Raw genomic sequence first — 13,927 nt, 5'->3', positions numbered from 1 at the left:
GTCCAAAGGTGGGTGGGTAACTGACTGACTTGTCTTTGCGCTGCACTTGGTGGTGACCAGGTATTCTCATCTGGGCTCAAGGTGAAGTCAGTCCAAGTTGTACATAACTTCCTCCTGCTTCTTTCTCATTTCTCCCCTTGCTGCATTCTCCTTTCCCATCTCCCTGGCCCGCTGGCTGTACCCCATGCATAACATTTCCTTTCCTACTTCTGTGCCTTTGCAAGAGCGCTTCTCATTGTTTGGAACACACTCTGTCCCCATCTCCATCTTATATCACCCCCAGCTTGAGCCTCAGCACATGTGCCACCCACTGTCTACATGAGGCCTTTCCTGATTGTTCTAATTATTGGCACATCTCCCTCTTGAAATCACTTTGAACTTGTTTCTACTTTGTATTTGATTATTTGTGTACGTGTTGTATCTCTCTAGTAGAATATAAGCATTTTCAGGAGAAAATCTTTTCATTTTTATCTTTGTATGCCCAGTGCCTAGGGCAGTTTGTTTCATGTAGTTGGTATTTAATAAATGTTTATTGAAATTTAAACTATTGGTTAACCTTGGCTCTTTGCCAAGCTTAGAATATAGCTTAGATTATGACTGTTTAGTTGCTTTAATTTTTTTCAAGTATTAACAATATTCATATATACTTTAGTAGTCAACATGTCAGATGTATTTTTTTTTGCATTCCTAATATATCATGCATGAAAATAAAACTCATTTTTCCATGAACTTAGAGCACCATAACCTTGGTTGATTTTTAGACACAATCTAAGGCGGAAGCTTTGAGCACAAAGTGTAAATTTTCCCTTTTAAAAATCAGACTTTGAGGTATTTTCTTTGATTTGCCTGCCACAAAATATAGAAATATTTATAAAATTGACTTTCCTGGTTCTGTCACTTTAGCAATACTTTGAGTTATATTATATATTCTGACATATTTAATCAAGTTATTATACTAATCTCTTTGAATTGTGTTCATATATGTGTAGAGAGAGGTATAAACATATATATATATATAATTTATTTTTCTTTCCTTATATAGGACTCTCCAAAGAATGCGAAATCGTTTGCATCTCTGCTGAGACATTCTCCTCTAATTCAGATGGGACCTGCCAAAGATAAAATCGTCTTTGGACAAATCTTCCATGTTGTGGAAAATGACCTTTACATAGATTTTGGTGGCAAGTTTCATTGTGTCTGCAAAAGACCAGAATCGGATGGAGAGTAAGTACTAATTTGATTAAGTATGACTAAGTAATGGTATTTTTTAAAAAATGTTTTATTGATGCTTTTTATTTTTTTTTTTTTGAGGGGGGAAGGCAGGGCAATCGGGGTTAAGTGACTTGCCCAAGGTTACACAGCTAGTAAATATGTCAAGTGTCTGAGGCCGGATTTGAACTCAGGTCCTGCTGACTCCAGGGCCGGTGCCCTACTCACTGTGCCACTGAGCTGCCCCATTACTGATACTTTTTAGAATGATTTTTAGTCCTTCCCAATATTCCACTCCAGTGGAGCCTTTTCTTCTAACAAAAAAGAATAGTTAAACAAAACCGACCAACACACTGGTCATGGTTGACATGATATGTTCTTTTCTCTCCTTTAATCTTTACCTGTTTCCTGGGAGGAAGCATTGTCAATTCTGCGCAATCGAGATTAGCTAGTGCCTCCTGCTGAGTTTGGATGTGTGGTATCGTTGTTTTCATACATATTCTGCTTATCTTCTGCTTCCTTCACTCAACATCAGTTCAGTTCTCTTCATTTCAGCAGTCATTTGTTAAGGGCCTAGTATGTCCATGGCATTGTAAATGCAAAGACAGAAGTCCGGGGTGTTTGCCCTCAAAGAGTTTATATTTTCATTCTTGCAAGTCTTTCCAAGTTGCTCTGAATTCTTCATAATCCTTATTCCTTCTGATGTGATGATATTCCATTGTATTCATATGCTATAGTTTGTTTATCCCACTTAGGCTTTCTGAGGCTCAGTTTCCTCATCCGTCAAATGGAGATAATGATATCTCTGGTTCCTGCCTAGGATTGTTTTTAAAAATCAATTGAGATAATGTAGGTAAAGTGTTTTATAATCCTTAAAGTAGTATTTTAATATCAGATGTTAAGATGACTGCAATTTTCTAGTTGTTTCGTATCTTTCCCTATTTGAGTGGCTTCAAATCAATCCCCAAATGATTCCAAATTGTGTCCTCCTTAAAATGGAATTGTTCTCTCTGCCTTGATCAGGTCATTCATTCTTTCCTATTTCATCTTAAGTGCCATTTCAGGTTCATCACATGGCATATTGGGTACTACATTTTAGTATTAAAAGGACTATTATTCTTATAAAACAAGAGAAAAAACTCTTATTTTTCTCTTTACTATTTTTTGCTTCTTTGTAAAGCCAATACTGATCACATAATCTGGGCTCTGAATTGAGCAGACAGAAGAGGTTGTACTGTTTTTTTTCTGGGAAATTGCAGGCTACTTCCAGTCATTCTCAACTACATATCACTACAAAAGCCCAACTTTAATGTCGATGGTCTGTTGCCGCAGACTTTAAACTCTGCCGTCTCAGAAAAATTAAACGAACAGCCCCAAAGGCAATGAAAAAATGTTACTTAACATCAATAGACTGCATCATGCTACTAGTGAAAACTTATATTCAAGAAGTGATATAAAGGGCACTATCAAATATATTTGAGGAGTGGATCAGAAATTGAAATAGATGGGCAGTCTGGTACGTTGGGAGGCCAGAGATATTAAAAGAATATGAGCATAGTCTTCAGCATGTACAGTAGACTCTCTGTTGGCAAGAGGGGAAGATACAATGACAGATGGCTTAGAAGGTAGATGTAGAAACAGTGAGTAAAGTTAGCAGAGGCAAGTTTGGTGTCGATATATTATTGAACAACTAGTCAATAAGCATTTATTAAACATCTACTCTGTGCCAAGTAGTGTGCTGAGTAAAGGAGATAGAAAGGCAAAAGACAATCTCTGCGCTTGAGGAGTTCCCAGTGTAATGGGAGAAACAACATGAAAATAGCTCTGTATAAACAAGCTCTGCACATCATGTTTGGTCATATGGAATCGTAATTTGTGATGGCATTAATCAGAGTTCCAAAACCTTTTAATGTTGTCATTTATAAATTGTCCTAGTTCTTACCTCCCTCTGCATCAGTTCATGCTTCTGAAACCATCTATTTCATTGTTTCTTCTGGCACAATAATTATGCTCGTATACCGCAGTCTAGTCATTCCCCAATAGGTGGGCACCCACTTAGTTTCCAGTTTTTGCTACTATGAAAATATATACCTAGTGCGTGACACCTAGGGCATATGCTTAGTGGTTGTATGTGGTGCCATTTTGGATGATGCTTTTATCCAGACATACCAAGGAAATTCCTTCACCCTGTGATTGATAGAAAGAAATGATTCTGGCCAATCAGAAAAGAAGTCCCGAGCAGGCCCTAGAGGAGCTCTCCTACCCTCACAAAGGGAAAGAAATGTTTCCAGCCTGATAGAATGTATCTAACTTTATTTCTCTATTCTCCTTATATTTTAAAAGCTTATAATTCTAATTTTGGTCTTCCATGAACTCATGTACCATTTATAACAAAGGAACTATTTACCTCCTGTAATGTAATGCTATATTTTTCCACAACTATCTGAAGCACTGTGACAATTTAAATGTTCCAAGAGACATAGTTTCTGGGTAATTCAATCATTTGTTAATAAGGCCAGTGTTTATTAATAAAAGGATGGTCATTTTGCAGTCTCTCTCTTAGATCAAATACACCTTTTAGTGGTGAGTTCAGTTTCTGATCTTCAAAGAATAGGTGTTCCTGAGAGGTGGCAATCAACTCTGATTGGCTAACAGTTAATGAGAAAATGAATATTACAATGAGGGTTTTGGGGTACATGACTTGGATCAACGAAAATTTGATCAAAGAGACTTATCAGTTTCCATATCACCTGTCTGAAGGAAGGGAGAATCAACACTTCTGCAGACTTGTCTGAGCAAACACAGTGAACAGGAATGTACCCTTTAGCCCAAACTTAAAATTTCTTTTACTGTCTGATTAGATCTTGGCCTGGGTCAATTCCTGCCTAAGATTTCCTACACTGGTTGATTTCTGGAGGAGGAAGTAGGAAAGGGGAAAAACCTTGGTCCTAATACAATAATTAGTTATTTATCAGTAATCATTTCTCACAGCAGTTTCTCCGTCATGAAGTCTTACCTATTTGCACCATGTACATAGTAACCTCTTCTAATTACTAGAGTCCGTAATTGACCACTGGGTTTTCCATAACATTTTTTATTATGTCTTTTTAATAATTTGTCATGTATTACTAATTATAGTTAACTGTGATTGTGTCCCTCTGACTATTCTGTCAGCTCCATGAGGGCAGAGATATCAATCTCCTGTAAGATGTAGCACAGAAGTCTCTACATAGTAGGGGCACATACTTAACAAATGTATATTGAGTTGAATTGATGTTGTTAGGCATAATATGACTTATTTTGAAAATAATTTAACTTTTTCTTTCTTGTTTACTATTCCTTTTCCCAGATTTATGATTTTAGTCCTCATTATGCACAAAAATCATTATATTGTGTTGTAATGCAATCATGGATTCAAAGGTTATCAGAATAGGTAGTGCTATATGTTCCATTTTAAGTGGAACCAAACGGTAATGACTTTTTACTTATACTTCTGTTTCATCTTTTTTTAAACTTCTCTCTCTTTCTCATTTGTCCTTTCTGAATATAGTCACTATCTGCTAAAGCCTGTCCCCTCTTTTTCCTTTTCTAATCTGCTCTAGAAACTAGAGAACCAGTTGTGTCAAAAAAAAAAAGAATTGTGTCTAAAATAATAGTAAGTAGTAGTCCCTGAACGGAAGCCTATTTGTAGGTAGTGTGGAACATTTGAAAGTGTGCTGTTTTTAGTCATTGACCTGGGGTTTGAATCTCCTGACTGTGCCACTTACACAGCTGGGTGACCTTCAGCCAGTCATTTAGCTTCTGTAGGTTTTAGTTTCCTCACTTGTATAGCAAGGATGTTGGACTAGATGTTCTCTGAGGTCCCTTCTAGCTCTAGATAGAAAAACCTATGAGTAGAGAAGATGAGCTTCCAAATGTGAGGCAGTGAAACAAGTGATAAACTTGAGAGTAAAAGGACTTGAGTCAAATAGCAGCTTGAAGTAGCTTACCTGTGGCAAGCTATTTGATGTCTCTGGGCTCTGTCAGCTGTACAATGAGGGAGTTGAACTAGATGACTAACAAGGTCTCTTGAAATGCTCAATCTACGTACAGTCCATTTTTGTAGACTTTGTAAAATATGTTTTTCTCTCCTCAAACACTCCCGCGTCCCTTTTTTGGGCTTGTTTTTTGATACATCTGTTGGAGGTATCTCTTGTCATAATATTACTGACTTCCAGATAAGTTATATGTTACTGAGGTTGACTGTGCTTTGTTGACAGTTTGCTAGTTGTTACTATTAATGTGTTGTTTTTTTTTTTGGAGGGAGGAAGGCAGGGCAGTTGGGGTTAAGTGACTTGCTCAAGGTCACACAGCTAGTAAATATGTCAAGTGTCTGAGGCTGGTTTTGAACTCAGATCCTCCTGACTCTAGGGCCAGTGTTCTACTCACTGTGCCACCTAGCTGGCCCTATTAATAATGTTAATAAAAATTAATAGTTTTAGTGTTTTGAATGTGTTTACTCAGAATATTGTCCTAAATTATATAAACAGTTTAGATGTAAGCCTTTGATTTACTGAAAGTTATTTTAGAATAAACCAGTGCAGTAATATAGGTGCTTACATAGCCCTGTTTGGGCAGTTGTATTGATATAATAACTAGTATTTTTTGGCTGATGATATATTAAAAATCAAAATACCTCAGTGTGTCACTTTTTGTTTCTCCTATTCTAACATGAGCTGCCCTGATTCATGATGGTCTGATCATCAATGCTGTTCACTTACGGACAACATCGTTTTTACTAGAACATAAAAAACTTATAATTAAACCATTTCTTATTCCTCTTAGTTTAGGTCTTAAAAAAAGCCACCAATGGGTTGCTTTTAATATTCAATGCTACGAACAATTCAAAAAAATTTTTTTTAATTTTCAGTGGTTAATTTTTAATATAAATTTTTTTGTTTTTATTTTGTGCAGATGCAAAAATATAAGTAAAAAGACATACAATTTAAAAACTAAGGTTCATTTATTGATATTTTAATAAGAATTTTGCTTTCAAACATATTATTTATGTACTGATATCCTCATCACAACAGACATGATTGACAACTCTTAAGTACTATAAGTATCAAAACAGGCATGATTGGCAGCTCTAAAGCAGTTAACACGTGCAATGAATATCATCTGTACATTTGTTTGACACTGAGGTGGAATAAACAAGCTAATTTTCCAGTCTTTGTTTCTAATTCAGGCTGTGGTATATAGGGTCAAATGAAAAGTGGAACATATATCGAATGTTTGAAGAAACTAACATTTTCAAAATAATTGAGAAAGAAGGGAACATCAGGTATTTCAGTTAAGTACTTCATTTTCCTTCAATACACAGCTTATTTTTTTGAAAATAGATTTACTTTTAAATGGAACCTTTAAAACAGTGATATATATGTATATAGATATAAATACGTATACATACATGTTTATATAGATATAGCTGTATATACATATATAGCTATATAGTAGAGTGAAGCTATTTTATATATAGATATTTATATATAGATATATTATGTATCTATGTATATATTTATATTTTCATATATGTATATATATATATTCAATGGCACATATTTTTTAAAAAAATTTAGACAGAAAGCTTTTACTGTAATAAATCTGTAAAGGAAGTGAGATAATTTTTTAAAAAAATTATATCACAAAAGATTTTAATTCATAGGTATCAAATAATCTAAATATTACAGTAGAATATATTTTCTACCAGAAAAAATGGTATAGAAACTTTCCATTGACTGATTTTTATTTAATTTTGCATTGTTTTCCATGTTATAGTCATAATAAAGCCAATAAATTCCACAGCCAAACAAAATTTATGGTTTGCTATATGGTTTGTCATTTTATGTTCCACCTTCCGAAGTTTGAAGGTCAAAAGTGAATCTTGAAACTACCAGAGTAGCTGTTTGTTAAAAAATGGTAGCATTTAACTGGTCACAGGAAAGCCTTGAAATTGATTCCTTGTGAAGATGAACAGGCAAATTAAGAATTCTGCTTGTTCTCTTGTTTCAGGCTGTAGATTTTAAGATATTTGCAAATTTAAAACTGTCAAAAGAAGAGGAAAGTATTTTAATGAGTAGAGATTTGTACAGATTTTTATTGCCCACTAGATAAAATCTAGAACATGCTAGAATTCTAAAAATCTTTTAATCATCTAATTTTTTGCTTCTCTGGAAGACTTCTTGTTTACCTATTGTTTTTTGGTTTTGTTTTTAATTTTTTAATACTTGCTTTGTGTCATTTATTTGTTACTTCAGTGAGTATGTATTGCATACCTGTTGTGTGTGCCACTCTCTTGGGACTGAAAAAAAGATTCAAAGAGAATGAAAAACACCTTTTGGGTATTAAAATCTTGTTAGGGAGTTGAGAGGACAACCAGATCAGGGGCTTTAAAGACTATTCAGTACAAAGATTTTGTCTAGGAACAGGGGTGGAGGACCTGCAACCTCGAGGCCACATGTGGCCCTCTAGGCCTTTGGGTACGGCTTTTTGACTGGGTCCAAGTTTTACAGAACAAATCCTTTTATTGAGAAGATTTGTTCTGTAAAGTTTGGATTTAGTCAAAGGGCCACACTTGACCTAGAGGGCCACATGATTCCCCACCCTATTCTAGGAATTTGTGAGGTGGGGAGGGAGTGTTAACCTTAGGAAGGGACAGGAGAATTGTCTCAAAGTATCTGAGAGTCTGTCATGTGGAAGTGGGCTTAGGCTTTTTCTGCTTGGCTCTGGACACACACAACTAGGAACAGTGAATGGAAATTATGGAACAGTAGATTTAGGCTTGAGATAAGTAAAAATTTCCTAAACATTAGACCTATTCAGCATTGGATCTGCTTCCTGAGATAGGGTGATCCCCTTTTCTGGAGGTATTCAAGGGAACACTTAATGACCTGTTTGGATTGTTGTGGAAGGGATTTTTATACAGACAAGGTTTGGACTAAATGTATTACAAATCTGTGATTCTGTGATTTAGTCCCATGAGAATATAAGTCAATTGTGAGTAGAGGTTGTTTCATCCTTTCTTCTTGTATTCCCCAGCACCTGGTACAATGCCAGCTTGATGGTAGGTGCTTAATAAATATTTGTGAATTAATTTTAAAAATCAAGTTAAAGAGATAAAACAAGGAATCATGTCCACAGATACACCTGTTAAGTAACAATAAATGTCAACATCTCAGAGTTGAAAGGAGTGGTCAGTTTTTCAATTTGATTAGTGTCTGAACAAGAATAGTTTTCTTGAAGACCTCCAAGGAGGGGGGAGCCTTTTACCTTCAAGAGCAGTCCATTCTACTATTGGATAACTCTGACTGTTAGGACGTGGCTCTTAACATGGGTCAGAAATCTGCCGTACTCTGACTTCCTAGTTCTGTCCCATAGGGCCAAATGGAATAAGTTTAGTCTGTCTTTTGCATGAAAAAAAGTTCAAATACTTGAGAATTAAGCTATTCCCAGTTCTTCAAACCAGTCCTCTTATGGTAGGTTTCCCTTGCAGCCTTTCCCAGTCCTGGTTGCCTTCCTCTGGGTTCTTTTCCTTATATGTGACTTTCCATCTTCTCTCTGCCTCTGGGCGTTAGCACAGGCTATTCTTCTGGCTGAAATGTGCCTCTTCCTTACCCCTGCCTCTTAAAACCCTCAGTTCCTAAAGCTTAGCTCGTGTCGCCTCTTACATGAGTTTTTTCCTATTTCCCTAACTGGTGGTGATACCCCACTCCCTAATTACTTTATATGTTTTTCGTTTTCAAGGAGAAGCGCATGATATAGTTCAGAGGTATTAAACTCAAGGTCTATAAAACTCCTGAGTGCAGCAGCACCAAATTAAAATGTAATTGGGAAACATTTAACAACATAAATAAAAGTACAATGCAACATAGATGATATTAAATTGTGATTTTCTTAGTCAATATGTTTCTCATCAGGTATCTGTTTTTATATGAGTTTCACAATACTGGCTTAGAAGACAGAAAGTTGTCTTGAAATTAGGAAACCTGGATTCATGTCTAGTCTTTTACATACAAGCTCTGTGACCTTGAGCATGTCATTTAACCTCCTAATGTCTTGGTGAATTCTCTAAGCCTATAAGCTGCAGATGTACATTGGTGGAGAGAGTTTCATCATAAGTATTTCCCTACATGAATGAAATCACAGATTCAGACACTGATAACATTTTATATTTACTTACATATGCTGGTGTTATTTCCTCGAGTAGAATGTTCCTTGAAGGCAGGAACTGTTTCATTTTTGCCTTTAGTGTCCTCTGCACCTAGCATATTGCCTATATCAAGCAGGTGATTAATAAATGTTTGTTGATTGCCTAGTAGTAAGTACAGTATTCCCAGTGGGGTCCAACCAGAGTAGAGCACAGTGGGCAGACCACATCCTTATTCCCAGTAGCTTTGTCTTTCTTAAGACTTATTTACTGAAACTAAACTTAGAATCTGTTAAAACTCTGAGATCTTTTTAAACAAACTGCCCTTTAAATATTTGTCTCCCATCTTTTACTTTTGGAATAGACTTTTTTTTTTTAGCCCAAGCATAAGACTGTTTTTATCCCCGTTAAATTTACTCTTATTAGATTCCCTCCCCCGCCCCTCAGGATTCTGGTCTCTTGAGATCTTTTTAGATTTTAGATCTTTGTAATCATGTGGGTTATCTATAATAAAAGTTACCATTTTCATATTTAGAGCAGTTAAAGGAATTGAGGATGTTTAACTTGAAGAAGAAAAAAAAGGGAGGCATGGTAGTTGTCTTCAAGTATTTGAGACTATGTCATGTGGAAGAGCCATTAGATTTGTTCTGCTTTGTCTCAGGAAGCAGAACTAATCAGTCAGTCCGCATGGCATTTAGTGTTTTCCTCTGCCTAGGTACTGGGCTAAGTGCTGGGGATATAAATAAAGAGGTCTGTGCCTTCAAGAAGCTTGCTTTCTAATGGTTGAGATAACATGTAAATAACTAGACTTTCACCAGATATATTCAGAGTAGATGGGAGGTGAGCTCAGAAGATAGGCACTATCAGTTGGGATACTTAGGACAGGCATCTTGCAGAAGGTGGCATTTGAGCTGGATCTTGAAGAATACGAGGGAGAATAAGAAGGGGGCAGCATTCTGGGTGTGAGGGACAGCCTGCCTGTGCAGCCGCAGAGACTTTAGTTGGAGACATGCCCTGTGAAAAAACAGTCAAATCAGCCAGTGGAGCCTGATTGTAGAAGGCAAGGAGGGAAATAAATTATAAGAATGGAAAGAGAAAGGAGCAAGGTTGTGGAAGGCTTTAAATGTCAGAGGTATTGAAGTTATCTATCTAGTCTGCCCTTTCTTATCATTTGTTTGACCTTCTAGGAAAACTGTTAGCCTACGGTATGGGATCTTAATCTTTTTTGTGTCATGGACTCCTTTGGCAGCCTTGTGAAGCCTGTGAACTTTGTCTCAGAATAATTTTTTTTAAATAATTGAAGGAAATGTGAAATTTCAATTAGAGATTAGTGAAAATAAAAATTAATTTTTACTCCCATCCAAGGTCACAATCTTTCTATAGATGTGCATTTTAAACCCCCCTAACTTAAGGTGTTTTGTTATCAGGTGCCACAGGGTGGAGCTGTACAGGGAAGGAGACTTCTATGTGTCCCTTAATATAAAATTCTTGGCTCTCTTTTTGGGTGACAAGTTCTAATTTCTAAGTGGCCTGATGTCTTAGTATATAGAACTAAAACCATCTAATTTAAATACTGTTGTATTTTGAAAGGTTTAACTTACTTGAGACAATGAAACTAGACTGCTTTGTTCTTAGTCAACTACAAAATCAAGAAAGCTTTTCTATTTATACTATATTTCGTTTTTTAAAAAGTTTTAATTCAGAACCCCAATTTTGGACTTAAAATAGACTACTTCAGAGTGTTCTTTTTTAAAATGTAAATCAGATATTAGACGAGTATAATTAAATACTTAATTAGAACTGATTGAGCATATTATACTGTTCGTGTGGGTTTTGTGCTGTTGCCTGTGTCATTTTTGAATTTATTAAGCAAATGGATCTTCCTTGATGAATTTTCCTTGAAAGCATTTTCCTTCTTATGCAGTATGTTTTTTAAAAAGAGGGTTATGAACTGTTTGTAATCATATATTATGGAAACAGATGCATTTGATTCAGGGTGGAATGAGTAATTTGAAAGTACTTGGCCTTGAAGATGTATTGATGTAGATTAATGTACTGTACGAGACTCAGCACTTTTGTTTAAGTTAAACTTGTCTCAACACCCTTATTTATATATTCTGTATTCTGTTTTGGGCTAAAAAGATAAATATCAAAATATTTTGAAAGTTACCCGTAAGACAAAAAGATAAACTCTTTTAAAAAAATCTCTAAACATAGTCCATAAACAGAAGTCTTTCCCTCCAATCCCATTCATAATTGTGTTTTTATTACAAGGTAGGTGGATTTTAGAGGTAGGAAGGAACTGGAATAATCCCTAGGTGCATAGTTTGATTTGAAGTCTCTATCTAGAAACTTTCTAAGAATGGCAGTCATTTTTGCAATATGGTTTTCAAATTCTTTGCTCAGTATGAATCTGAAAAAGTTTTGTCTCATCCATCACATTTGCCATATGAAGTGTTTCAAAGCAAAAACAAAATGTACTCCGTATTTTCTGGTCCTTGATTTGATGTGCCTTATGTACCTTCATAATACATTTTTTATTAATTATTTTATTTTATTATTTTGATATTTTATTAATACCTTTTTTTAGTAGGCAGAATAAAGAGTTTAGGTTTGTTAGATGTTGTGAAACTTATTTCTTGATTTAAAGCAATTATTTTTTAACTCTACTTTTTGTTTCTCCGTAAGCAGCTCATTTAACCTCACATATCTCAGAAATCCTCACGTACCATCTCAGGGATATTAGGAAACTCTCCAAACCTCATTTTTGGTCAGCAGTAATGCTACTTGTATTATAAGTACAATTAGTAACAATAATGATGAAGATATATAAACATTTTTGGTGAGATAATTTAAAAATTCTTATCACAATGCTTTGTACCTGTGAATTCTTTAATAACGACTGAGATTTAAGATTACTCTAAATGATAAAATGAGAAAGCTCTCCAGCTTGTTGGTTAGAACCCCTATGGTCAATTTATGGGAGGACCTGCATAAGAGTCTCACAGTATGGATGCATAGGCAAGAATGATTTTTCAGTCTACAGCCTTAGAGAAGTATCCAAAGCAACAAGATCCTGTATCCATTTGAATCTTTGAGAGATTCCAGAACCCTCCAGCTCAGTCAGTCAGTAAGTATATATTAAGTATCAGCTCTGTCATATGAGGGCCTGGGGATACAAAGATAAAAATGTAATTGGCCCTGCCCTCCATAAGCTTACATTCTATCAAAGGAGATAATGTACACTTAGAAGTATATGCAAACCGTTCAAAACTAAATACAAACTGTTTAGATGAGGGAGAGATCAGAAAGGCTTATGATGGAAGTGGATCTTGTGCCAAGCTTTGCAGGAAGCTAGAGATTCCAGAAAAGTTAAGAGAGAATGGAGGGCAAGCTTATACAAAGGCATGAAGAGAAGATTCGGAGCATCAGGCACAAGAAACAGCTAGAAGGCCAGTTTGACCAAACCAAAGAATGAATGAATAGAGTAAGGTATGATAAGCCTAAAAATTTAAGGTTAGATGAAAGTATTCTCTTTTTCTTCAACATTTCTTGAAACACTTTGCCAGGCAGGATCCCTTCTATGCCTCCACCACCTTGCATTACACTTCATTAGTATGTGTCACTTCCTCTCTTCTTCTTGTGGGTGTTATAAAAGAACAGAGTGCCTCTTGGGTAGATATGAAGGATATTTGCATTAGGCTCAGTGAGGAAAATAGCAGCCAACTCAGTTTTAAGGGGAAACAAAGTTAAACCAAACACAAGAATTGGCCAAATCTTTTTAAAAATCCAAGATTAGGGGCAGCTAGGTAGTGTAGCAAGTAGAACACCGGCCCTGGAATCAGGAGGACCTGAGTTCAAATCTGGCCTCGGACACTTGACACATTTACTAGCTGTGTGACCTTGGGCAAGTCACTTAACCCCAATTGCCCTGCCTTCCCCTCTCCAAAAAAAAAAAAAAATCCAAGATTAAAAAGTTCAAGTCATCCTGCAGTTACAATTTCATGTTGACAACATTTTAGTGGAAACAACATTTTAGTCACTTTGAAAATCTCTTTTATTGTGGTTTTCTCCCTGGAGTGTTTTATTTTTAAAGGTAAGATTGTTTAGAAAATAATGACATCACTTTTATAGGCCTAGTTTTGAAGGAACAGATCATGTTTCCTTCTCTGTCTTAAAAATAAAAAAAGCAACAGCAACAAAACAGTAATGACACCCTTTTTTGTATTAATAATAATGATTAAGATATGTTGATTTCACACCATTTTTGATAACATTTTCTCGTTTTCTTTAATGGAAAAAAAGTATAATGCATGAAGTAACTAGCTTTCATCTCTTTCCATTCCAGTTATTGTATTTAACTCATACTAAATGAGCTTTGTTCTAAACTCACTTCTTAATGGATAGCTATCTATTGCTTTTGTTTTCTGAGGGAGAAGATTGACACAATTTTTTAATACTGCCTTTTTGCAGGTTTTATTTTAGGAACATGAAGGATAGGAAGAAGCAATTTCATATACTCCAGGTGTCATT

The 13,927-nt window shown here is 35.5% G+C and overlaps 1 protein-coding gene across 1 annotated transcript in view; it reads left to right on the top strand.

Moving 5' to 3' along the window:
• MRPS28 (mitochondrial ribosomal protein S28) overlaps positions 1 to 13,927 on the top strand; it is a 171,440-nt gene that overhangs the window by 25,563 nt on the left and 131,950 nt on the right. Inside the window, exon 2 of the mRNA XM_036758152.1 lies at positions 1,043 to 1,224. Within this exon, the coding sequence (XP_036614047.1) occupies positions 1,043 to 1,224 (182 nt within the window). The remainder of the gene's footprint in view (positions 1 to 1,042; positions 1,225 to 13,927) is intronic.

The sequence above is a fragment of the Trichosurus vulpecula genome, chromosome 1 (assembly GCF_011100635.1).
Source record: "Trichosurus vulpecula isolate mTriVul1 chromosome 1, mTriVul1.pri, whole genome shotgun sequence".
In the NCBI taxonomy this organism is placed as follows: domain Eukaryota; kingdom Metazoa; phylum Chordata; class Mammalia; order Diprotodontia; family Phalangeridae; genus Trichosurus; species Trichosurus vulpecula.
Note: the sequence above shows the minus strand (reverse complement) of the source record. Positions and strands in the feature narration are given on the sequence as shown.